The sequence below is a fragment of the Chrysemys picta genome, chromosome 5 (assembly GCF_011386835.1).
Source record: "Chrysemys picta bellii isolate R12L10 chromosome 5, ASM1138683v2, whole genome shotgun sequence".
Lineage (NCBI taxonomy): Eukaryota > Metazoa > Chordata > Testudines > Emydidae > Chrysemys > Chrysemys picta.
Genome location: NC_088795.1, coordinates 142,648,992 through 142,676,286, shown reverse-complemented (window position 1 = coordinate 142,676,286; position 27,295 = coordinate 142,648,992). Strand labels below are relative to the sequence as shown.

General features: G+C 52.0%; 1 protein-coding gene across 1 annotated transcript; it reads left to right on the top strand.

The window, feature by feature from the left end:
• The first annotated feature begins 846 nt into the window (after positions 1–846).
• LOC135984040 (C-type lectin domain family 4 member F-like) lies at positions 847–12,068 on the top strand. The gene is made up of 6 exons (XM_065598414.1): positions 847–1,249; positions 5,665–5,772; positions 6,907–7,044; positions 7,831–7,982; positions 9,714–9,832; positions 10,730–12,068. Exons 1-6 carry the CDS (start codon positions 1,105–1,107, stop codon positions 10,890–10,892), a joined length of 825 nt encoding a protein of 274 aa, XP_065454486.1. The 5' UTR covers positions 847–1,104; the 3' UTR covers positions 10,893–12,068.
• The last annotated feature ends 15,227 nt before the right edge of the window (positions 12,069–27,295 follow it).

The following is a 27,295-nucleotide window of genomic DNA, read 5'->3' as shown; positions in this document are numbered from 1 at the left end:
TTCAAGCACATGAAAGATGCCCAGGAAGGGTCAGGAGACAGGCAGGGAGACGGGGCTGATGGATGTGGAGGGTGCGGGTGAGGATGTGAGGTTCAGTAGGCAGCTGCAGCTACGCACCGAGCTCAGCTAGGTTCTCTGCAGCGACAAAGGAAAACACAAGGGAAATGTAGCCTGCGCTGGGTGACAGAGAAGCTCCTCCCAGAATCTGTTTCAGGAAAGGCTGAGAATTGTAAACTCAGTACATTAGTGAGAGGCAGCTTCACCCTTTGGTTAGCGTGAGAGAAGCCACTTCTGCAATATAAGGGGATTATCTGGGCATCTGAATGTTGTCTGCTGGTTCCAGGAACCACACGCCATGGGGGAGCGGTGCTAGCTAATGGCTGAGGCCCAGATCAGACAGGGACGGGGTGCGGCGGGCTGAGACTTTCAAGGAAAGAGAATCTGACAGTCTTGCGTCTCCAAGCAGCTGCCGTTCACCTTGAGGAGACCAAATCCAGACCACACAGAGCACACTTACTTCTGTCTACACATCGATCCTGGCTCAAATGCAGCTCTAGTCTTCTCCCTTTAACGTGCAGGGGAGACACAGTCTTCTGGCTTTGCCCTGTGAGTCGCCCCTTGGCTGCCTTGCAGTGAGGAGCCCAGCCTCCTGGGGATGGGTTATTAGACAGGGATGCTGGAGAAAGGCCCTTCTGGGCACACTGCTGCTGTCAGCCCCACTTTTCTCCTGCAAAGAATCATTTCCCCTCATTTCACTGCCTCGTTGTTTTCATATTTCATAAGTTGTTTCAGGTTCCTGTTCTCATTTAAAAATACTCCTTTGGGCACGAACTTCACAAGCCCTACACTTCCCCTCTCAAGAAATGCTTAGGCAGGGGGAAAATCCTGCTCCCAGATCTCTCTCACAGGACGCCTGCCTGGCACTAGAGTCACTCCTGATTTAGGGAGGGTCGCTTTCCACATTGGAGTTCAGGTCGGTTCTGACCTTATTTGGCCTGATTCCGCTGTTGCTGTTAACCACAGTCAGGGAATAGGAGGCTGAGCAGTTATTGGATTTGGGGGATGGAGTTTCCTCGGTCAGTGGCATTTGAGCTGTAACTTTCCATGGATACGTTTCTTCTTCTCCTTCAAGGAAATCCTCCCAAGACATCGGTTCCTTGGCGGCCCAGGGCGGGGGGCATCGTCACTGCTGTCCTTCTCCTCCTGAGTCTGGCCCTGGCCACGTCCCTCCTGTCTGTGACTCTTCTATGTAAGTTCAACTGCAGCTCCAAGCCCAACGTTTGCCAACTTCCATACAGGCCAGCTGGGTCGACTGGATGTGGGGGCTGTGGAATCCCCATCACGGGAGGTTTTTAAGGACAGGTTAGACACCCACCTGTCAGGGATGGTCTGGGTGAACTTCATCCTGCCTGAGCATCACCTCAGTGACTTCAGATCACACGTGGCAGCCCCACGTGCTCAACCTGCGCTCTGAGGGTCACGCTGGGTCCTTTCCTGACCACCTATCACCAGCGTGAGCCTCAGCCCCAGGTCTCCTCATGGCACAATGGAAATGCCCTACGGAGAGACCGGACGGCCCAGTGGTTCGGGCGCTTGTCTGGGGGCTCAGACTGCTGGGTTTAATTCCCTGCTCTGCCAAAGAGTCCCTGCCCTGGAGCCAGCAAACAGAGCTGAAAACAGGGAGTTGGAGTGGAGAGCTCTTGGAGGAGAGGGGAGACAAGCCCCTGTTCCTTAGGGGCAGTGAGTGGCACAGACGACTGGTGCCTCCCCATGCTGGGGGGCCACAATCTAAAGGGGAGGACACGTGACCGCCCCACGTGTCTCCTCTGCTCAACGACCCCCGTGCCCAGCGCAGCGCCACCATGCACTCCCAGGCCCACCAGAGTTACCTGCGGGGGGCTCTGTCCTTCTCCCGCTGCGCCTCCCCCCTCCCCCCCAGCACATTCGGCTGCTCTCCCTGGCAGCCGGGCCCGGGCGAGCAGCAGGAGGGAGCCGCGTCTTGTGTGTCTGAAGCCGGCCACTCCAGGTCACTGGTCTGTGCAGGGCAGCAGCTGCATGAGAGAGTCTGGCTGGGGGCGCGGCGCCGGGCCGCCCGCACCAGGGCCCCGCTGCTGGGGACAGGGGCCGAGTGAGTCAGAAATGTGCCGGGGGGAGAGAGGACTCCAGCTTACTCGTCCCCTGTCCCTGGTAGCCTGGCCTGGACGGGGTAGCCCCCGCCACCTCCCCAACCAGGCTCTCTCAGGCAGTCGCTGCGCTGCACAGAGCAGAGACCCTGAGCGGCCGATATGAGAAGTGGCTGGTCCTGCCCCTTCGACTCAGCGTCAGTGGGAGAAGAACAGAGCTCCTCTTTCTCCTCCCCCCCCCAGCATGCCAAGCAGAAATCGGGGGGAGGGGGCACTTCACCCTGCACACACCCACTATGCGTCACCTCTGGCGAGTGGGTTCTTGAGAGTTTGCTTGCTAGTTTGTTGTGTTCAGTTTGCAGAGGCTGGTACGGGCAGGGCGCTGAGACATGCAGAGCCTATGATCACATCAGATCGGGGAGGGGCTTCCCTGGTTAGGGGGCCTATAAAGGCAGCCAGCCAGTGGCAAAGAAGCCAGCAAACAACTGGAATAAGGGGACTTAGCGTGCGCGATTGTAAGGAGAGTTTGGGGGAGGGGCGGTGGCATTCTGTTTTTGTGTTGTGTGGGGTTTTCTTTCTCCTTAACAGGCGCTTAGGCGGGAAGGGTGTGACAGACCCAGAGGCAGCAGTGGTAGTGACCCAAGCAATGGAAGAGACAATGAAGATGACCAGATGTGGAAGCTGCAGGATGTACATGATCCTGGTGCAGGTACCTGAAAAGAGCTTGTTTGTATGAATTGCCGCCTGAGAGAGCTGATGGAAGAGAAGAGCCGAGGTTTGGAGATGCAGGTGGAAACTATGGTTGAGTTTTGAAGGGGATTTGAGCAGATGATGGAGGGAAGGCGAGAGGAGGCTGAAGGGAAAACTCAAGACTTGCAGATCCAAGCTGGACTGGAGGACTCAGAGGGGAGACTGCTGGATGAGTAAAGTGGCCACTGGAAATGTGATGATGGGAACCGGGCAGAGGAAAAGATCAGCTAGTGAAGGAGAACTAGAGCTCAGAAATTGGTTTGCTGAGTTGGAAAATGTAGAAGGCTTGCAGCAGGGAGTAGCAGAGGGTGGGAGGGCCAGGAAGAAGAGAAGAGCAGCTAGTCCTACAAGAAGAGGGGAAGAGTCAATGTACATACCCAGAGTTCGGAGCCCCAGGAGGACAGAGGATGACTTGCAGTAGATCGCAAGGGAGAACAAAAGACAAGAGGACTTGCATGCAGAAGGAACGGGAGGAAGGCCGGAGAATGGCACCAACGCCAGGAAGAAGCAGGTCTACGTGATTGGTGACTCCTTACTAAGAAGAATGGACAGGCCTGGCACCAGAGCTGATCCAGAGAACAGAAGGGTGAGCTGTCTGCCAGGAGCTAAGTTATGGGATGTGGACTTGAGGCTGAAGAGGATCCTAATATAACCAGATGTTACAGGGATAACAGAAACATGGTGGAATAGTAGCGAGGACTGGAGTACAGGGAATGAAGCATATGTGCTGTTCAGGAAAGACAGAAATGAATTTAAAGGTGGTGCAGTAGCATTGTATATTGATGTAAGCAGAGTCAGAACAGGCTCTACCCTGACATCTGGTGGTGAGCTGTGGAGAAGGACTTCAGGTGCTGATCTCCTTTGCATGGGGACACCCGCCCTACCTAGCATGATGGGACTGCTTGCCCAAATGGTCATTTTGGCTGCTGTGGGATCCCCAGTCTCTTTGTTATTGGAGCAGGAGTAATAAAGCATTGTTATCCTGCTTATGTGAATCAAGGACAGTAGAACTGTACTCAGCATTTTATGATGGAGGGACTCGCCCTCAACGAAGTACCACTCGCTAGGCAAGGGACATGGGTTCCAGCCCCTCCAGTGAATGGAAATAGGCTATAGGCAGGTACTTGTGGAGCTGCGTGACTAGCAGGACAGCTGGTGGAGAGGAGTGGACCGTGATGAAGATTGCAGTAGAACCCCACGGACAGGTGTGGCAATCAGCTGTCGACATGAGCAATGGCGCACGTAAGGTGCCCCCCCCCACCCCATGTTGACCTGAATTTAAGGGGTTAGTTTTTATGGCTCGCCACTGATCGCATCTGAACAGAAGATTTATAGGTTCTTATCCAATTCAGACTACGGAGTTCAAGAACTCAGAGAGTTCTATATCGGGAGAGGTCTCTTGGGGTGCTTGGCAAGAACGCATACACTGAGGACAATACCAAATTGATAAAATCTTTATTGCCATTAACAGAAAAATAAGGAATGCAATGAAATTTATAACTGCAAAACAATAAAATAATTCCAAAACTCCTGGTGGTAACATTTCTATTATAAGTACCTTTATCTAACATACTCACACCCTTCCTTGAGAACCCAGTAATAGGAGGTGAAGGACCAGCCTCACTCCTGGCATGCCTGATTACACAATGGTGCTGGCTTCCCCAATGGTTAGGAATGTTGAGTGGTTATACTACACTGCACAAGCTGAGCTGATAGTGTGACAGAAGATAGACTAGATACATAGAAGAAGACAAGAACTAACTCCAAAGCAGCTACAAGAAGAAAGTTTAAGAAAAGAACTAACTAAGAAGCTCCCCCAAGAACTCGCTTACAAGGTATTTTATAGGATCCTGACCTATATAATTCAGGTCCAACCTACTATACCCAAATCTTGTTTCCGTACCCTAAGAAATTTATGGGGACCCTTCTCCTATAGGTTAGTGGGTTATGACACTTACTTTCTAAATAGATTAATAAGGATTATCTCACTCCAAAACTGCAGGTGTCAATCGAAGTAGCTCCTCTGAAGTCAGATTGACACCATCTGAGCAGCTGGCCAGTAGTCCTGCAAGCCCAGATCCTCAGAGGCATTTGGGCTCCTGGTTTCCATTGGAATCACTGGGAGTTTGGGGCCTGAACACCTCTAAGGGTCTGGGGCTACAGTTAGCAGACAGGCCCCTGAGACACACCAGGAGCGGAGCTGTCAGGATTGTTAATAAGCACTTGGATGGCCACAGGGCCCAGAAGCTGCACCCAGGTCCTGCTTTGCATCGCGCTAGGGGCTGCACAAACACACAGGAAAATGAGGTCATAGAATCACAGAACCATCGGGTGAGAAGGGACCACAGGGGCATCTAGTCTAACCCCTGCCAAGATGCAGGATTTGTTGTGTCTGACCCATCCCAGACAGACGGCTCCAAACTCCTTTTGAAAACCCCCAGTGAAGGAGCTTCCACAACCCCCCGTGGCGTCTGTTCCATCGTCCTGCTGGTCTCACAGGCAGGAAGTTTGTCCTGAGATTTAATCTCAGTCTGCTCTGCTGGAGTTTGTAGCTCCCTGCTCCAAAGAGCTGACGCCCTACGTTAACACGGTGTAACATACACCAGGAGAGAACCCCGAACCGGGCCCTGGCTTTGCCTGTGTCCCTCCTCGGGAGGGAAGCTGTCCAAGATTAAAATAAAAGAAGTCATAGAGAACAGGCTCGCACTCGGAGCATATTCCTTCTCCGGGCCTGGCTGGTCTCCAGCCGCAGTTCAGTTCGGTCGCTGACCTGCAGACATGTGATTTCTAGATCTCCGGGCACAGAGCAAGCTGCAAGCGGTTGAAGAAGCGGTGCAGAAGCTCCAAGTCTCTCTGCAGCCTGACAACGCCTCGGACGCGTCAGCAAAGGGATCGGACAGTAAGTCGCAGGACGAGGGTCTTAGGCATCAGGGTCGGCTCCCCTCCCTTGGCCTGGAAGCTGAGCACTCTCCGGCCTATAGGGATGGTGGGTGCCTGGCATCCTCCTACTCCCCTCCATAGACGTCCCTGCCAGGTGGTCCCGGCACCCGTCTAATGAGCTGCTGCTCTGCCCATTCCTCTGCCAACGGAGGCTCTGCTCCCAGGACGGGCGGCTGCTCCAGGTTCCCTCCTAGCTCCCTTCCTGGCAGTGGCAGGCTGGCTGCATCCGCCCCACGCTCCTAAGCAGGGTGACTAGTGGTCACATCTTCTGTCCTTTCCCTGTTGCTCCCTTCGCTCCAGAGTTTTCACCTTGGCCCTATATTGTCAGGATTGCATTCGCGGGACAGACGGATGCAGCTCATGAGACACACAGGGGGGAGTTCAGACCCTGGTGTAAGCAGGACGTCAGTGGAGCTGCACTCGTGGGTCTCAATTCCCCCCCAGTCCCTGAGCCCCTCCTGTGCAGCTCCAATAATTCGGGTAACAGCCACAGTCCCATTGCTGGAGGCAGAGCGCCCCCTTGTGGCCACGTCTCACAACGCTCTGTCTGTCTGGCACTGGGCTGCACATACAAACCGGTCCATGGATCAGGTTATTCAGCGTCCAATCAGAGGATGGGCCTGAACTAAACCCCGGCACGGAACACGCCGGAAAGCTGGGCTGTTCAAAATCCCGGCCTGGAGCCCAGGGCCATGGCTCGGGTCCAGGGATGTTCTTGCAGCCCCAGCTCTGCCCCATGCTGCAGGTGACACACTCACAGCTCACAAGGTGGGAGTTATTGGGAAGAGGAGGCTGGGGAGATTGGGGGGACAGGGCTAGAATTCAGGAGAGCTGGGGTCACTTGCCAGCTCCACTGCAAACTTCCTGTGTGATCTTGGGCACGTCTCTCTGCACCTCAGTTCCCCAGAAGGAAAATCATCCTTTATTTCTCCCACCTAGAGTCGATTTTGACTGTGAGCTGATGAGAGCAGGGACTGTCCCCTCCTGTCCGTACAGCGCCTGGCACACAGGGGCCTGCAGGTGCTGCTCTACCACACGTGCTGATAATCAAGTGTTCTGCATCTCCACTGAAGTCGCTGTGACTTTCCTCTAGGTCTGCAGCTATTGGATGAAGCGCAGGCAGGAGTCTGGATGCTGAAAACCCAGCTGGGTAATGTCAGTGCAGCGTATGGAGAAATCCAGAACCGTCTGGACATCAGTGCAGCGCGAGGAGCAATGCAAGGTCGCTGCTGTAAGTACTAGCTGCAGTGCTGGCTGGTGCCGTTTCTCCTGGTGCTGAGGATAAACGGAGGATTTCAGGCTCCAAGGCTGACAGCGCAGCGCCTTTCACCAGCACCGAGTTCTCGTCCATTAAAAATCACCGGTGGCTGCACCTGGGCCCACACCGTGGTGATCAGTGTGGAGTTAAATTACACCCGAGGCCTCGTTAGCCTAATGGGATCACCCAGCTACCAGCTCTTCTTAGATGCTCCAAACCCATCAGGTCACAGGCAAAAAGTGATACTGGCATTTCAGCGTATGGGGCGTTACTGTCAGACTCATCACTGAGCCAGTGCCCCCTGCAGGGTGATGGGGGAGGTGCCAAAGTGCAAAAGACCCAAGACCTTCACCAATCAGGGAAAATTGTTGATACAGAACCAGGGGGATGTTCCACCTTGGGCAGCTACATTCCCCCTCCTGAATTCCCCCTGCCAGCTCAGCTGAACAGTGAGTCTCCCCTTTCCCATTACAGCCATGCTGCTCTGCACTGGGACCAGCGCCCATGCTCCAGCCCAGATGCAGCTGCATTTCAGTGAGGGGGAGTGACCCTGTGGTGTCTGCTTTCTGCAGCGCTCTTTGGGATCCATCATGTAGCCACAAAAGTGACTTACTGTGATGCTGAAGAATCAGGATTCAGAAGTTCCCTGAGCTTGGGGCAGCTGAAGGGCAGGGGAAATGCAGCACTAGAAACCCTGAGCTCCCTGTGTGTGTCCCTGTGACTTTAGCCCGGGCGTCTCACCTCAGTCTCTGCTCCTAGGTGACGTGCTGACAAAGCTCCCCGGGAGCTGGTGGTTTTACGGTGGGAACCTCTATTATTTTTCAAAAGGAAAACAGTCGTGGGACGAGGCCGAGAAATTCTGTGTGTCTTGGAACTTACACCTGATCTCTGTCTCCTCCCAGGCGGAACAGGTGAGTGCAGGAACCTCCTAGGGGTTTGGACAATGGGACAGTGCCTTGTGTCATACCAGAAGGAGGTGGAAGGGGGCAGCTGAGGTTCCAATTCTGCGATGTGCCTTGTGGCAAACTATCGGAGAGGTTGCCAAGCCTTGGAACGTGACTCAGGGGATTCACCCATAAGTTTAAAAGCAGAGATGGGCAGAGGAACAGTGCCAGGATCTGGGGTGCCGGGGGAGGGAGATTTGGGGTCAGGCTCATTTCTGATTTTCCCTACTTCCAACAGCATTTCCTGCAAACCCAATGACCTTTCCCAGGGAGGACCCGCTTTGATCCCTCTGTCACGAACGCACAGGCTGTGCCCACTCTTGGCCCCGTGCGGTCCGTGGGGGGTTCCCCTTTCAGTGACACAGCCCTTCTCAGGGGTCCTCTCTCTCTCGGGGTCAGGCCCCTCCACCTCCCGGAGCCGCACCTCTCTGAGCCTCAGCACGTCTGTCTCTGCTGTGGGACCCTTCAGGGAGTCCCCTCGCTCTGGACCCCCCAGACCTCCACCCCCGAAGGGGTTGATGCAACCCTGTTCTCTGGACCGGAGTGACTCTCAGGCAGCATGAAACAGGAGGGTTTATTGAGAGTTGAACACAGCACAGGAAACTCCCAGGGCCTCAGGCCTGGCCTCCCTCAGCCCAGCACATCCCAGTCTCTCTGCACCCAGGTGTGCTCTGCCTGCTCCCCCTCTCCAGCCCAGAGCCCCGCTGCCTCCCAGCTGCGCATCTGAGATCCCCGGCCCCAAGCCCCGCCTCTGTCCATTGTCTTCTCTCCAGGTAAACAGGGTCGTAAACCGGGGCCTCCTCTCCTCACTTCTGTCCTCTGGCTGGAACCGGCTGGTTAGGTCACTGGGTCCTCACTCTGCAGCCCATTGTCCGCCCACTGGCCAGAACTGGCTGCGTCTCCTCAGCTGGGTCTCTGGGTCGGGGCTCAGTCGCTGGGGTATCCATCCTCCAGGCCATTGGCAGGGGTCCCAAGTTCCCTCTCCGGTCCTCTGTAACAAAAAACTCCCTCTCTCCTCACCTCATTAAACCAGTAACACCTAGGGAAACTGAGTCCCATCCCCTCCGCATGCAAATCATTGGAACCCCACCGAAAACAAGAAAACAAACAAGAAAATCCCCCACTTTGTCACACCCTCTCCTCAGGCCTGAGCTCCTGATGGACAATCTAGAAGCCTGTATCTGGAGGCCTTGTGTACGAGGGGCCATGCACCTCTCAGAGAATCCTCTCTCCCACGTACCCACTTTAGCCCTCACCCCAGGCCTCTGGGGCACTTTCGGAGGAGGAAAATCCCACCCTCCGGCAGGGCTAGACTTTGCACCCAGTTCTCTGCTCCGAGCTGTGCCTCCTCCAAGGGCAGGGCGCTGGTGTGAACTCTGAGGTGCCCGTCAGTCACTGCCGCAGCCCAGCTCTGAGGGGCTGTGGGGGGAGTGTTCTGAGACAGGTCGCTGCTGGTAGCCCCAGGCAGATACAGATGCAGACACAGACACAGAGATGCTCCAGGACTCCCTCAGGGTCTCCCAGCTAGTCACTGTCAGTGTTGGGGGCAGGACACCGTGTCTCCCGCTGCCCAGTGCCCTGCTCACACCACCAGACGCCCTTTCCTCTCCCCCCAAATCTGTTCAGCCCAGGCAGCTGCGGCTGCATCCTGCAGCCTCTCTTGGGTGACCTGGACATGCTGCAAACTGTGTTGTGCAGGAGTTTCTCTCCAAGGAGACCAAGGGAGAAGCTCACTGGATTGGACTCACCGACCGGGGGACAGAAGGCAGCTGGCGCTGGGTGGATGGCACAGAATACAGAGCAGACACAAGCAGGAGGTGAGTAAAGCTTGAGAGAAATGATTATTTATTACACGTTTGGTCACAAGCTCCTTCGGGCAGCGTCTGTACAGCCCCCTGGTGTCTATGCAGCACCCGGCACAGCGGGCCCGATCCTGAGGGAGGCCCCCGGGCACTGCCACAACAGCAATGAATCCTCTCAGGAATTTCTGCTAATGCCCCTTTGCTCAGAGCAGGAGCCTAAACACGGAGTGTGTGTTCAGTGCCACTGAGACCCAGGGCCAGAGCCTCCCCTGGGGTAACTCAGCATTGACTTGAATGAACCACAGGGATTTACACCAGCTGAGGATCTGGCCCCAAGTCAACTCAGTACAGCCAGGTGAGTCTGGAGGGAGCGGCAGGTTCACGCTCTCCTTGGGATTGCACTGTGCTCTCCCCTCTGTCAGGCTGGGGAAGGGGAGGCTGTGGGGCCGGGGGCATGGCCGGAGCCAGCTGCAGTCGGTGCAGTGACCTCAGTGGGCTGTGGACGAGGCCCATAAGAAGGGCCATGAGAAGTTAATGACTGACCCCCGCTGCCCTCTCTTCCCGTTCCTGCGTTCCCATCTCGGGGGTGCCTGGGACGTGCCGTGCCACGTGCTTTGGTTCTGGGCACTGAGATCGGAGTTGCTGCTGTCAGCATTTGGAGCCACAGACTGACTTGGGCTCTTTGCTGGCCTGTCAGGCACAGGGCAGTTGCTACCCCCAGCCCTCAGAAGCCCTTCGTTACCATGGCCACAAGAGCTGTAGAGAACTCTGAGGGGTGGTCGGGGGGTGGATCGATTCACCGCGACAATGCTGGGTGTCTTGGTCTCCACTTAACAGAGTCCACAGAGCAGAACCAAGCTCAGGAATTGGCTGTGGTTCTCCACTGAGACAAAAAACCTCTTTGATCTGTAGGTTCTGGGCGCCGAATGAGCCAAACAATTACGATCCGAAGAAAGATGGTGGAGAGGACTGTGTTCATACCGATCCAAGAATTCAGAATTTGTGGAATGATGCCAACTGCACTCTGCCTTTCAGGTGGATTTGTAAGCAGGCCAAAGCACCGGCTGGGCTGTGACATGCAGGTCCCAGCACCTCAGAAAGTGCCTTAATTTCCAAGCTACAATATTTCCCGGCCACCTGCCAATGAGGAGCCCTGTGCACCGGAGGGGGCCTGTCAAGGCTGCTTCCCCACTCTGAACTTTAGGGTACAAATGTGGGGGTCTGCATGAAAACTTCTAAGCTTAACTACCAGCTTAGATCTGGTCCGCTGCCAACACTCTCGATGCTAATTCCCTTCCCTGGGTAGCCTTGAGAGACTCTTCACCAATTCCCTGGTGAATACAGATCCAAACCCCTTGGATCTTAAAACAAGGAGAAATTAACCATCCCCCCTCCTTCCTCCCACCAACTCCTGGTGGATCAAGATCCAACCCCCTTGGATCTAAAAACAAAGAAAAATCAATCAGGTTCTTAAAAAGAAAGCTTTTAATTAAAGAAAAAGGTCAAAATCATCTCTGTAAAATCAGGATGGAAAATAACTTTACAGGGTAATTAAACTTAAAGAGCCCAGAGGACCCCCCTCTAGCCTTAGGTTCAAAGTTACAGCAACAGAGGTAAGAACCCAGAGGACCCCCCCCCCCCTCTAGCCTTAGGTTCAAAGTTACAGCAACAGAGGTAAACACCCTAGTAAAAGGTACATTTACAAGTTGAGAAAACAAAGGTAAACTAACATGCCTTGCCTGGCTGTTTACTTACAAGTTGGAAATAGGAGAGACTTGTTCAGTAAGATGTGGAGAGCCTGGATTGATGTCTGGTCCCTCTCAGTCCCAAGAGCGAACAACCCCCACAACAAAGAGCACAAACAAAATCTTCCCCCCCACCCCCAAGATTTGAAAGTATCTTGTCCCCTTATTGGTCCTTTGGGTCAGGTGTCAGCCAGGTTACCTGAGCTTTTTAACCCTTTACAGGGAAAAGGATTTTGGAGTCTCTGGCCAGGAGGGATTTTATAGTAATGTACACAGGAGAGCTGTTACCCTTCCCTTTATAGTTATGACAGGGCCGCATGGGATGTGCATTGCAGGGACGCTTTGTCTTGGTGTGATATTTCTGGCTGTTAGCAGGGACAGCTGCCTTATGCCGCTCAGTGTGGCTGGCTCTGTAATTTGTATGTTTCCAGGTCTGTCACTGAATAAAGTCCTTGGCTCATGGAGTTATTGTTTCACAATCACCCAATAAATAATGATTTGCTTGACTTCTGGTAGTCAGACCAGTTCATGATGACAACAGCACCTCCTTTATCAGCCTCTTTGATTATAATGTCAGGGTTGTTTTTGAGGCTGTGGATGGCATTGCGTTCTGTACGACTGAGGTTACGAGGCAAGTGATGTTGTTTTTCCACAATTTCTGTCTGTGCATGTCGGCGGAAGCATTCTATGTATAGATCCAGACTGTCATTTTGACCCTCAGGAGTCTACCAGAAGGAGGCTGCCAGACAACTCTCCAATACCAAATTCTACAGGCCACTTTCTTCAGATCCCACTGAGGAATATACTAAGAAACTGCACCATCTACTCAGGACACTCCCTACACTAACACAGGAACAAATCAACATATCCTTAGAGCCCCGACCGGGGTTATTCTATCTACTACCCAAGATTCACAAACCTGGAAATCCTGGATGCCCCATCATCTCTGGAATTGGCACTCTCACTGAAGGAGTATCCAGATATGTGGACTCCCTACTCAGACCCTACGCCACCAGCACTCCCAGCTATCTCCGTGACACCACTGATTTCCTGAGAAAACTACAATGCATTGGTGACCTCCCAGAAAACACCATCCTAGCCACCATGGATGTAGAGGCTCTCTGCACAAACATCCCACACACAGATGGAATACAAGCTGTAAGGAACAGTATCCCTGACGATGACACAGCACAACTTGTTGCTGATCTCTGTGACTTTATCCTCACGCACAATTATTTCAAATTTGATGACAATATATACCTCCAGACCAGTGGCACCGCTATGGGTACCCGTATGGCTCCACAATATGCCAACATTTTTATGGCTGACCTGGAACAATGCTTCCTCAGCTCTCGTCCACTCATGCCCCTTCTCTACCTACGCTACATTGATGACATCATCATCTGGACCCATGAGAAGGAGACTCTGGAAGAATTCCACCACGATTTCAAGAGCTTCCACCCCACCATCAACCTCAGCCTGGACCAATCTACACGGGAGGTCAACTTCCTAGACACCACCGTACAAATAAGCGATGGCCACATTAACACCACCCAAACCGAAAACCCACCGACCGCTATGCCTACCTTCATGCCTCCAGCTTCCACCCCGGTCACACCACACGATCCATCGTCTACAGTGAAGCACTGAGGTACAATCGCATCTGCTCCAACCCCTCAGACAGAGACCAACACCTACAAGATCTTCACCAAGCATTCTCAAAACTATGACAGCCGCAGGAGGAAATAAGGAAACAAATCAACAGAGCTAGACGTGTACCCAGAAGCCTCCTGCTACAAGACAGGACCAAGAAAGAAACCAACAGAACTCCACTGGCCATCACCTACAGTCCTCAGCTTAAACCTCTCTAACGCATCATCAGTGATCTACAACCCATCCTGGACAATGATCCCTCGCTTTCACAGACCTTGGGAGGCAGGCCAGTCCTCGCCCACAGACAACCTGCCAACCTTAAGCATATTTTCACCATCAACCACACACCGCACCATAACAACTCTAACTCAGGAACCAATCCATGCAACAAACCTCGATGCCAACTCTGCCCACATATCTACACCAGCAACACCATCACTGGACCTAACCAGATCAGCTACAACATCGCCAGTTCATTCACCTGCACGTCCACCAATGTAATATATGCCATCATGTGCCAGCAATGCCCCTCTGCTATGTACATCGGCCAAACTGGACAATCCCTACATAAAAGGATAAATGGACACAAGTCAGATATTAGGAATGGCAATATACAAAAACCTGTAGGAGAACACTTCAACCTCCCTGGCCACACAATAGCAGATGTAAAGGTAACCATCTTAGGCTAGGTCTATACTACCCGCCTGAATCGGCGGGTAGAAATCGACCTCTCGGGGATCGATTTATCGGGTCCCGTCGGGACGCGACAATCGATCCCCGAATCGGCGCTCTTACTCCACCAGCGGAGGTGGTAGTAAGCGCCGCCGACAGAAAGCCGCAGAAGTCGATTTTGCCGCCGTCCTCACAACGGGGTAAGTCGGCTGCGATACGTCGAATTCAGCTACGCTATTCACGTAGCTGAATTTGCGTATCTTAAATCGACTCCCCCCTGTAGTGTAGATGTACCCTTACAGCAAAAAAACTTCAGGACCAGACTCCAAAGAGAAACTGCTGAGCTTCAGTTCATTTGCAAATTTGACACCATCAGATCAGGATTAAACAAAGACTGTGAATGGCTAGCCAACTACAAAAGCAGTTTCTCCTCCCTTGGTGTTCACACCTCAACTGCTAGAAGAGGACCTCACCCTCCCTGATTGAACTAACCTCGTTATCTCCAGACTGATTCTTGCCAGCATATTTATACCTGCCTCTGGAAATTTCAATTACATGCCTCTGACAAAGTGGATATTCACCCACGAAAGCTTATGCTCCAATATATCTGTTAGTCGTAAAGGTGCCACAGGACACTCTGTTGCTCTTTACAGATCCAGATTAACACAGCTACCCCTTCCCCCCCTTAGTTGTCTCTTTTCCAAACTGAAAAGTCCTGGTCTTATTAATCTCTCCACATATGGCAGCCATTCCATACCCCTAATCATTTTTGTTGCCCATTTCTGAACCTTTTCCAATTCCAGTAGATCTTTTTTGAGATGGGGTGACCACATCTGCACGCAGTATTCAAGGTGTGGGTGTACCATGGATTTATATAGAGGCAATATGATATTTTCTGTCTTATTATCGGTCCCTTTCTTAATTATTCCCAATATTCTGTTTGCTTTTTTGATGCCGCTACACACTGAGTGGATGTTTTCAGAGAACTCTCCACAATGACTCCAAGATCCCTCTTTTGAGTGGAAACAGCTAATTCAGATCCCATCATGTTATAGGTATAGTTGGGATTATGTTTTCCAATGTGCGTTACTTTGCCTTTATCAACATTGAATTTCATCTGCCATTTTGTTGCCCAGTCACCCAGGCAAAGCACTGAGAGGGGCCCCTTGTGCTGGGAGCTTTAGGAAAACAGCCTGGTCCTTATCTCAGCATTTCCAGCTCCATTTGCTCCTTGTCCTTGGAGGAACAGTTTCCCTCCCCCGCACCCCAAGCGCTGGGGAAAACCCTTCTCTGCTAACACAGCTAACATCTCCCTGCCCCTGCTCACGGTTAGAAGCATGTGCTCGGGCCGGGAAGGGGCAGAGGGTAAGGAAAGGAGGTGTCACTGTGAAATGGGGGGATGAGAGGGAGCTGGTCCCCAGAGATGGGGGCTGTGAGGATTCGACCCTGGTGATCTCCTGGGAGAGGCTGATGGTGGCAGTGAGCTGTGGTGGGGGAGTCTGGATGGCTTTTATGGCCAGCCCATGGCACTGCGCTGACCAGCAGGAGGCTGGGATGCTGGGCAGGGACTCCCATCTCTCCCCCCTGTGCCCTTCTCCCGTTGGGGACTGGCAGGGGAGAGAATGCACTGGGGAAGCACTGACTGAGCACCCTCGCCCACTGCCCGTGGTGCTGTCTAGCCAGCACACGGCTGAGCTCTGGGGATGTGGTCAGTGGAGCAAGCGATCGCTGCCCAGAACGCTCTGCAGAGACCGCAAAGCCAAGGAAAGGCCAGCGGGAGTCCAGGGACCGGTGCAGCCTCTTGTGCTTACCTTTGGGCTGGGGAGCAGCTTCCATCACCTCCATGTTCTCATAGATATCCTCATCCGCCATTCTCCTGCCTTCGCCCTGAGCTGAGTCCCTGATCACTGGCCTGTGGGTCCTTTCAGCAACCTGCTAGGTTACAGCCTCCCTCTGACAGCATCTCTGGGGGTGGGGCAGGGAGGTGATGGAGGAAGGAAGGGGGTGAGGTGCAGGGGGTTGGATGGGGAAGGAGGAGGGGGGGGGGAGGGGGGAGGGGAGAGACGGTTGGATGGGGGAAGGAGGGGACGGGGTGGGGGGAGAGGCGGTTTGATAGCTGTCAGCTCTGTGTTCTTGGGGAGGCAGGGCGCAGTATCCAGCCTGTCTGACTGATGATAGATACCCCCACACACACCAGCCTCTGCTTAAATCAAAACCCGTCAGAGAAAAGACTTGCAGAGAGCAGTGAAGGGCGGATGGGAGACACACCTAGACCCCTCCTGACAAGGGTGACAAGACTAACACATCTCCATTAGCATACAGAATGGAGAGCAGAGAACCACACTGAACTCTGGGACTAGAAAAGCAGGGAAGCACTGCATCATGGGGGATCTCTGCTCCAGATGCTAATGAACCTACGCCTGCCCACACCCAGCTCAGCAATTATCAGACCAATTCTAGTAATGAATCCTTGATTGATATTCAAAATATTGAAGCAGCCTAGTTGCATTGTGAGCTCCCTGGAAGAAAACACCCCCCATAGCCAAGAGTGATCAGCTCCTATTGTCTAGCCCAGAGGTAGGCAACCTATGGCATGTTTCAGGGTAGCAGCCGGGTTAGTCTGTATCCTCAAAAAGAACAGGAGTACTTGTGGCACCTTAGAGACTAACAAATTTATTAGAGCATAAGCTTTCGTGGGCTACAACCCACTTCTTCGGAGTGCCGAAGGCAGCACGCGAGCTGATTTTCAGTGGCACTCACACTGCTCGTGTCCTGGCCACCGGTCCGAGGGGCTCTGCATTTTAATTTAATTTTAAATGAAGGTTCTTAAACATTTTTAAAACCTTATTTACTGTATAATATATAACTAAACTATTGTTGCATGTAGACTTATAGAAAGAGACCTTCTAAAAACGTTCAAATGTATGACTGGCATATGAAACCTTAAATTAGAGTGAATGAATGACGACTCGGCACATCACTTCTGAAAGGATGCCAACCCCTGGGCTAGTCTAAAGAAAACCCTTGAATCATCAGTTTACCCATAAACAAATCCTGTGTTCTCCCTTGAACCATTGTATTTTCTCTATGTAACCCTTCTGCCCATCTAAGTTGGCAGGAACAAGGGCCGAGTTCTGTAGCTAGGGGTTCCGTTTCAATAACGCAATGCAAAACCGGCTCGAGCCCCCACCCAGTGACCTGGGACAATTACATACCACCCCCCCGGGCGCCTCTAGGAGGCAATACTTCCCCTCTCGCAAGCACAGAGTCTGAGTGTAGCAAAAGCCTTTTAATAAAGGAGGGAAACAATGCGGCATTATGTTGGGGAAACACCACAAACAGGATTCATAACACAAACCATAAGCAAAAGCTCCACCTCCAAGTAAGTTTGGCAGTGTCCTTTTCCCCTCAGGGTCTTAAATCCAATCACCCCAAAGTCCAACAACCCCAAAGTCTCTGTCCCTGGTCAGTGCCGCCCCACAGTTCAAAAGTTTATCTACAGAGTTTTAACACCCTCCCCCCCGCCTGGGCGGAAATGGGGGGGGCACAAAGGATGTTAAGGGGCACCTTACGTGGTCCGAGGCCGACTGCCCCACCTCTCTGTGGAGTTCTGCTGCAGCCTTTACCACGAATGGCTCCGCTCTACCAGCCGCGCCGCGCCGCTCCACTCCTCCAGCCATCCCCACAAACTGCTCCGCTCTGCCAGCTGCTCCACTCCACCAGCCGTCCCATGAACCACTCCAGCTGCCCCCGCAAATGGCTCAGCTCCGCTCCGCGCCGCGCCGCTCCGCTCACTGTTCCATGGGCCGCTCCAACCGTCCCACAAACTGCTCGGCTCTGCCAGCTGCTTAGCAATATATCTTCAGGCTCCCCCACTGGTTAACACAGCACTCAGTGATCTTACCTCAGCAATTTTAGGTGTTATAGTGATCTCAGCTTGTCATAGGGGAGTCCCAGTGCTGGTGCACCATTGGCCCAAAGTGAATTCAGTTCAGCAACTTCTAGCTAAAAGCAACAGAGGGTCCTGTGGCACCTTTGAGACTAACAGAAGTATTGGGAGCATAAGCTTTTGTGGGTAAGAACCTCACTTCTTACCCACAAAAGCTTATGCTCCCAATACTTCTGTTAGTCTCAAAGGTGCCACAGGACCCTCTGTTGCTTTTTACAGATTCAGACTAACACAGCTACCCCTCTGATACTTAACTTCTAGTTAGACTCCTAATGGAAGCAAACTTAGCTCTGCTATTCAACAGTGGAGAGAGGGGAGAATAGTGCAATTGGTGTTCCAGGCCCTCAAAATGGGCCCATACCATCAGGTACACATACCTGTCCCCAACCTCTCTCACTCTCTCACAAGCCTGGGAGCTAAATGTATTGGCTCCTCACTAGTCACCCCAGGTGCATCATAAGTTAACCGTTTTACTGGTCTTATTACCCTGTCTCGTCTATTGAGAATCTCTGCTGGCGTGGTAGGGGGGACATCTTCTCGAGCGACGGATGGAGAGGCTTCCTTTGAGGACCCCTCGGCTACTGGCATAGGCCCCTGCATTTCTAGTTCTAACAGTGGGGGATCCAAGGTGCCCAGGACATCCTCCACCTATATGTCTCCACTGTCCAATAACCTGTGTGTGTCATCACACAGGGGTCCCACCAGTGCCTCGGGGGTGTCAGGAATGGGCCTAAATACTTCTGCCATGGGGTTTAGGGTGGAAGAGGAGGAGTTCCCTTTTGATTCAGCTGATCTAGACTGAAATCTTGTCTCCATCCCAGGATACACCATGGTTGTGTCTTCCTCCTCAGACTCACTCTCGGATGTGCTGCATAGGGGTAGGTTAGCTGCAGGGGGTCGGCTGTCCACGTTGGAGAGCGGCTTTGGTCCAGCACCTTCGTTCTGCCCGGTTGCCCTGTTGTGGCCCATCTCATAAGGGGTGCCTACCAATTCCCCCATAGGGAGCAAAAGGTTTCTGTGCACTGTCTTTATCTGCCCTGGACCCTCTTCAGGTTTGATCTTGTAGACTGGCAGGTCTCCTAGCTTTTCCATCACCAAGTAAGGTATTGCCTTCCATCTGTCAGCTATCTTGTGTTTGCCAGCAATACCCAAATTTCGCAGCAGGACTCTGTCCCCTGGCTGGAGTTTTTGCAGACGTACCCTAGCATCATATTGATGTTTGTTGCGGTCTGCGTTCTTCTGAGCCGCAGATGTAGCTAAGTGATAAGCATCCCGCAGCTTTTCTCTTAGTTGGGATACATATTGCTGATGAGTTTCATAGCTATCTCCATCCTCTGATACACCAAAGCACAGGTCTATGGGTAATCTTGGTTCTCGCCCAAACATTAAGAGATATGGGGTGACTTCCGTAGCATCGTTCTTTGTGGCGTTGTAGGCGTGCACCAGAAATGTGACATGTTGGCTCCAGGTTGCCTTCTGCTCTGGTCGCAAAGTCCCCAACATATCTAATAGGGTTCGGTTGAACCTCTCTGGCTGAGGATCACCTTGTGGGTGATAAGGCGTTGTTCTAGACCTTTTAATTCCCGCTATCCTCAGCACCTCCTTCAGAAGATGACTCTCAAAGTCCCGCCCCTGATCCGAGTGTATCCGGGCTGGGAATCCATAAACTGAGAAATATTTTTCACACAGTACTCGAGCGACAGTGGTGGCCCTCTGATCACGTGTGGGATATGCCTGCGCATATCGCATATAATGGTCAGTCACTACTACAATGTTCCCAATATTCCTCCTGTCTACTTCTAAAGACAAGAAATCAATGCATACCAGCTCCAGAGGCTTGTTGCTGGTGATATTCTTCAGATATGCAGCCCTCGTGGGCAGAGTTTTTCTTTGCACACATCGAGCGCAGATCTCACATTTCCTGCGAACATCTTCAGCCATCCGGGGCCAATAGAACCTACTACGAATAAGTTCCAGGGTCCTCTCCATCCCTAAATGTCCAAAGTCATCATGCAGGGCCCTCATGGCCAGGGCTCTGTACTCTTTCGGCAGCACTAGTTGAGTCCATTGCTTTTGTAAAGGGTCTGTGGTCACTCGGTGTAGCACTCCCCAAATCAGTTTTAGTTTGGTCCATTCTCTCAATAATAGTTTACCCTCCGAGTTAGGTGGGACAACCACAGCTGGGCTTCGCTCCTCCCTTTTGGCAAGTAGTGTGTCACGAATGTCAATATCTTGCAGCTGGGCTTCCTGCCAGTCAGCCTGGCCCACACCAGCCAAAGTAACCACTATCAGTTGTTGTGGTCCCAGGCTAGGCGGGTGGGTGTGCCTATGCAAACAAGATCAGCCCCTGATGTTCTTTTCCACCCTCACCATAATTCACCACCAGATGTCAGGGTAGATCTTATCCTGACTCTGCTTACATCTACAAAGATCCCTACTCACCCTCCAGTCAGGGTTCTGATGCTTAGATCCAAGCGCTGCATCAGTTCCACCGGGACTCCATCTTCTCCTGACTGATCGTACTGGGGGCTCTGCCTGTTTCCAGCACGCAGGACCCTGAGCTAACACCATCACCTGGGACCCCCGACCAGTTCAAGCCTCATGGAGTGGGTGAGATCCCCTCTTTCTCTCTCTCTTTTCCTTTCTGCCTTAGGTATTAACCTTTAATAATGTGTGTTATGTTGGTTTAGCTCCTTGTGTAGTGATCACTGTTATTCACTAAATAACTTGTATGCTTCAGCTGGTTGCTTCTCTCTCTCTGGCAGAACTTTTCTCTTTTGTGTTTTTAGCTCCCCCCATTCACTCTACAGCAACGCTTCTTGTACCTAAGCTAAAGATCCCTGCAGCGCCCAAAATACTGTGGGGTTTGCTCATCAAGTAGGTTATTGCCAGTACAATTGTGATGGGAGAGTGGGGATAGAGACGTGCTGAATCTGGGACACATAAGGGTGGCAGCTTGAAAGTGCTATTTGACCCAGTCCGTTCAGCCCAGGGGCATATGGGGGGGGCAGATTGAAGGTGCTGCTCGATCCAGCCCATTGACCCGGTCCGCTCAGACTTGCTCTGTTAATATGTGTGTGTCTGTGTCTGTGTGAGTGCGCGCATCCGGTTCTGGGGCTGGGGGAACCCAGCCCTAGGAAACGTAAGTCCTGCAGGATAGCTCCATTGGGAGGGGACTTGCAGAAGGGAGAAGTAGAGCTCCATATGAAAACACACGAGACACAAGCAGTACATTGATAGAATTACAGAAACCCCTCCCCCCCAATAAGAATAACCCAAATAAATGAGCGTACCCCAAAGTAATGGGCAAATCTGGTAACACATTCAATGGGGGAAACAGGGGGAGGGGGAGATGCTTGGATGGGGTAGGACGGGGTGGAGGGGAGGGGAGACACGGGTGGATGGGGGAAGGAGGCGTGAGGGAAGGGAGTGGAGGGGAGAGGTGGTTGGATGGGTAGGAGGTGGAGATGTGAATGGGAGAGGCAGTTCGATGGGGGAAGGAGGCGTGAGGGAAGAGGAAGACAGCGATCTGTAGGCAGCGCCTGGCCATTCGAGCTGGATCTAGAGGGGCTGCCGCACCCCCTGGCTGGAAGCGGTTTCCATCACATGCAGGGTTACAGTTCGGTTCAGTGGCTCTCAGCACCCCACTATTCACGTTGTTCCAGCCCCCTATGCCCAGCCTTTTATGTCCCCCTCTTGCAGGTGGGGCTCTGGCGAGAGCGTAAAAGCATCATCCCCGTGCGCCACGCGTGTGGTTGGCTGCCGGAGGTCATGCAGCGGAGGGGCTGGGCCTGGGGAAGCCTGTGCCTTCTCCCCTTCTGGGCTGCCCCCAGCTCCGCCCCAGCCATGGCAGTCTGGCTCTGTGTCCGGGGCCTGCTTGTGTTGTGGGGCCTCCAGCATCATCCCGCTAAAGCACAGTGAGGGGCAGGCTGGGGGCAGTGTGGGGCCAGGCCTGTGTCCTGCTCCTTGCCTCTGGACCACGGCACCCCCCTCTCGACCGTGGCACCCTGGGCAGTCACCCACATCGCCCGCCCCGAAGGCCGGCCCTATCCTATGGGCATCCACGACTGTCCAGATCTGCATCTTTTCCTGTGTGTGACCAGCCACAGGTGGGAGATCTGCTGTCCAAAGAGACAGAACCTGCTCACTGCTCCGGCGGTAACATGGGTCGAGAGGGGGCACGTGTGGAATCAAAGGTTAGTGTGTTACACAAGCACTCCTGGTGAGTATGAGCAGCACTGGTACAAGCAGCCAAGTGGGCACATGCCCAGCGATACACAAACTGGGGTGGCTGAACGCCGACATAACGTTGTAGCGGAGACACGGCCTCGGTAGCCATCTCTGGGGCTGTACAGGAAGTTTCCAGGCAGGACAAGCAGCATTGCAGGTTCCGCACACTCACCGAGAGCCGAGCCGGTCAGAGCTCAGGGGGAAAGGTTACAAACATGGGAGCTAGAGACAGCCCTGGGGGCTTGGTGGCTGATCCATGGAGGACCAAGAGCTGTATCTGCTGTGACGGCTGCATCCCAGTTCCTGAACCCCCTTGGAAACAGGCTCCTGATTCCCCATCTCACTGAACAGCGAGGAGATGGGTGTCTGTTAGCCGTGGGATGGGAATTGCTGCTGGCCGGATGGATCTTTGGACTGGTGTTTGCTGAGGAGATTCTGAGGTGCTGGGCTGGGACAGAGACGCCGCCATTCTCCTCAGGCCCTGGAGAGTCCAGAGGGGGGACACATACATTTGGAGCACACACACAACCAGAGACTGGGAAATGATCTGTGTGAGATCAGAGGGAATGCTCTGAAGCTGGGCCCAAACTCCACAAGTGAGCATTGTGTTGTTACCTTGCACTGAAATACATGTAACAGCAACAGAACCGTGAGTCTCTGTACAGAACCCCACAGATTTACTGCCGAACCGCACTGCTGAAGGGACTGAAAAGTGTCCCGAATACTGTCTGCGAGGGGCCGTGTGTGTGTTAAACATTCGCTCACGAAGAAATTGTCTGGGACTCTCTGAGCTGACTGGCAGCTGCAGGCAGGGGCTGGTACAGTAGCTCTGAGCTTCAGTTCTGTGCAATACTTTTCCTTTTTGAAGTCCTCTGTTAATGCAACCTAAAATTGCATTTGTTTTTTCTGCAACAGCATCGCATTGCTGACTCATGTTGAGGTTGGGATCCACCACAACTCCCAGATCCTTCTCAGCAGTGCTGCTGCCAAACCAGTTTCCCCCCATTCTTTATTTGTGTATTTGGTTGTTCTTCCCTATGTGTAGCACCTTACATTTGTCTTTCTTGAATTTCATGTTGTTGTCTGTAGCCCAGTTCTCCAATTTAGCAAGATCCCTCTGAATTTTAGCTTTATCCTCCAAAGTGTTGCAAGCCTCCCCTCCGAGCCTTGTGTCATCTGCAAACTTGATCAGTTTGCTCTCCATACCTGCACCCAGGTCATTACTGAAAATGTTAAAGAACACTGGAGATGGAACTTGAGTTAACGAACTTGAGGTAAAATCCTAGTGAAGACAAGGCCGTGTGTAGTTCTCACATGAGTTGTTAGCAGGTCAAGATAAAGCTTGTGGAGGAGCCTAACAACTCGTGAAAAATATGACCTGCCTTGTCTCCATGAGGTTTTAGCTTGAGTTAAGGGCAAACCTTTCTCCCCATCCAGACGAGGCCATCCGGAGCTCAGGAGCGCTGCAGGGGACTGCTTAGCATGGAGAGAAAGACTTTTAATGAAAATTAGAATGTTTTGGTTAAACCCAAATAACAAAACATGCAACCGAGAGAGTAGGAGACAACTGGGGGATGATAAATCTGAAACTGATCTGCCTGAAATGTAGCCTGCTGATAAGAAAATCCAATTTTCTGATCCCACTATGCCCCTGAATAACTCAGAAATCTCCTAGTACACAGAGTACAAAGAGAGCCCGAATGCATGTTCTCTTGAGGTTAACTCTAGGCTGGGGCGGAACTTGTTTTTAACAGGAAACCCCCCTTACCTCCTCTGAAAATGTTGTTTCTCATGTCGGCTGAAGATGGAAGCTAGCTTACAAAAACCTCCCGATGCAGTAGGGCTTGAATACTATGTGCAGATGTAGTCACCCCATCTCAGAAAGTATCAGGGGGTAGCCGTGTTAGTCTGTATCTACAAAAACAACAAGGAGTCTGGTGGCACCTTAAGATCTTTTCCATCTCAGAAAAGATATATTGGAATTGCAAAAAGTTCTTATCTTCTTATGCTGAGTTCTGCCATGCTAATCCACACTGGGTTATACCTTCCTCCACAAGCAACCTCATTCATTTCAAGGAGACCAGCAGCAAATTAAAGTATTTCTCATATTGAGTAAAAGTGGCAGAATCTCACCCTCTGGCTTGGTCTACACTGCAGCGTTAGGTCGACGTGGTCCCATTGATGTAAGTGCCATACTACACTGAGATAATAACTCCATCTCCACGAGAGGCGTAGGGCTCATGTCGGTATAATCAGGGCAATGCAGTGTCTGTGTAGACACTGTGGGTTACTTACATCGGCTGCTGGCTGTCATTCATGTCAATTTCACAGACAAGAAAGCCGGGAGTGGTGGGGAGCTCTAGCTAGAGCCCGGCTGCACCCTGGGCTCCTGGATCCTGGCTCCCAGCTGGGCTGTGTCTGACCAGCTCCCCACTCCCTGCTCGGAGCGGGGCTGCCCCGTCGGTCCTGACTCCCTGCTCCCAGCCTGTTTGCTTCCCACGCTCTCCGCGAGCTGGGCTGTGCCCGCCTGGCTCCCCGCTTCCCACTGGGAGCCCGGATGTACCAAGGCTCCCAGCTCCCTGATCCCCACAGGGAGCCTGGCAGCCACCTGGACTCTGGGCATGGAGCTCCCTGTCAGGAGCTGGGTGGTTGCCGCACTCCTGGTGGGGAGCGGGGAGCTAAGAGCTCAGGGGTCAGCAAGGCTCCCAGTGGAGAGTAGAAGCCAGGAGCCCAAGGGCAGCTGCTTGGGGAGCTGAGCGCCCAGACTTTCAGCCCCCCACAAAAACTTTTCATTTTTGTCAAAAAGCCACTTCACTGGAAAAATGTTGCAATAGCAAAAATTTAACCAGCTCTTGCAGAGATTCTAACAAATGAATTTACTGAGAGAAGTGTAGATAGAGAGAAAAACATTTATACAAATGATAGAAGACATTGACCAAAATAGAATATCAAATGGATACACACAAATATTTGCCCCAGAGTTCTGATTCTAAGAGTTTCATTCATTCCGAGAACAGAAGGATACCATGTGACATATTTATCCACTCAAACCTGAGCGACTGTAATTGAACTTTAAAGATGGAACATTCACAACCATCTGCAAGTGAACAATCTGCAGACAAAGAAATTATTCAGCAAATCGTTTTGAATAAAGAGTATCGTTATTACTGGATCAGGGCCCCATTCTGGAGCCCAGTTCAGGAAAACATGCGCGACCAGGACAGCACTTAAGCATGAGCTTAACATTAAGTTTGCATGCTTAAGTGCTGTCCTGAACTGGGATTAATTTAAACTTGTGCTTAAGTGCTTTCCTAAATCAGGGCCTTTATTGGGTACTTGTGACGCAGGCAGCCCAGGTGCCAGCTCAAGCCAAAGTCCCCATGTCTGAGTGGAACACTGACAAATCCATGGCTGGGATCAATGTGGCTCACCCGAGTGGCAGTAGTGTTACCATAACTATTAGGTGAGTGCGAATGTGTTTAGTATTTAGACTTTACTGAATACTTGTGAGTTGCTGCCTGCGTTAATCTGACATAACATCTGTATCTCGTATTGTAAGGTGCTATTTGAGCAGTTGTCTTGTGAGCCTCTGTGTCCGTGTAAACCACCAGACAGGAGAGGGACATAAACCGGTGGGAAGTGTGGGTCTCCAGCAGAAGGTTTTGCATCATTCCCCACAGAAAAGGTCCAGCGACACCAGACAGACTATTGTCGGATGTGAAAGAGGACAAAAGACATTGCCCTTTCCCCCCGAAGACGAGTCGTGCAAGCGGATTCCTTCCATCAGCTGAGTTTGCAGCTCAGAGCACGAGGGAAGAGGTGGATAAAAACCCCTAACAAGAAGGAACTGGATCTCTGCACTGATTGGACTCTGGGGGACAAGGTTTCTAGGCATAAGCAGGAGATTCCCCAATGCTTAGCATGGGTTAGCCCTAAAGGTCATCTACCGCTTGCTTATTATAACAGCTTCTATTCTTTTTTGAAACTTCAGATTTTAACTTATTTCTGTTTATACGTGTTTACCTGCTTTATCCTTGTAAATCTCTCTCTTGTTTCCTTTCCCTAGTTAATACATCTCTATTTAGTTTATTACAGGATTGGCTACAAGTGTGGTCTTTGGTGTGAGATCTAAGGTGATTCTCCTGACCCTGGGGTAAGTGACTGGTCCTTTGGCACTGGGAGTACCCTGAATCTTGCTGTGATTCTTTGGGACCATCTATCACAGAGGCGGCTCACCTGGGTGGCAAGACAGGTCGGAGCACCCAAGGGACTGGCTGTGACTCCATGTTGAGGCTGTTATGGTGCCTGAGGAGTTTGCCCTTGATCATTGGTTGGTGAAATCTACGTCTAGACCTCACAGCCCGTTTGGGGTTTGTGCCCGGCTCTCTGACAGCCCGCCCTGAGATTGGTACCATGCTCCTGAGTCAGCGCAGGGAGCTTTGCAGAACCACCACCTGGAACGACCCCAGGCCCGGCCCAAAGAGCAACAAGATGTCATGGATTGCATTCCTTGAAAATGTATTCAATGATCTGTTGGTTATTAAATGTTGATTTATTTACTTGATTTAATTACTGATTTCATTCATTATCACACTGTATAATAGACTAGAAGAGGCCCCAAATCAGGAATCCGTTGTGCCTGACACACCAAGTGGACACAACAGATGGCAGAACGGATGGGGAATGGAAGGACCACGGCAATGAAGACAGGTTCTATGTCATAAGAACATAGGAACATAAGAACGGCCGTACCGGGTCAGACCAAAGGTCCATCTAGCCCAGTATCCTGTCTACCGACAGTGGCCAATGCCAGGTGCCCCAGAGGGAATGGACCAAGAGGCAATGATCAAGTGATCTCTCTCCTGACATCCATCTCCATCCTCTGACAAACAGAGGCTAGGGACACCATTCATTACCCATCCCGGCTAATAGCCATTAATGGACTTAACCATCTGAAAGATTAGCAGTAAAGAGAGAGAGAATAAACCCCACTCTTCTGACTGCACCACAGAGCACTTGAGAAAGCCACGAGCTGTTTGCAAACACCCCGTAAATAGAACGGAGACGAGATTTGTTAGATAAATTGTCTGGTGTCAATTATACTTTTGCCAAGAGTCACAACATATTTGCTCCTGTTACTGACACAAATGTGGTGTTTGCGGCGGGGACCAATGAAGCTGTGGGAGAGTACAGCGGATTCTCTACTGACTACAGGTGGTCAACATCTTC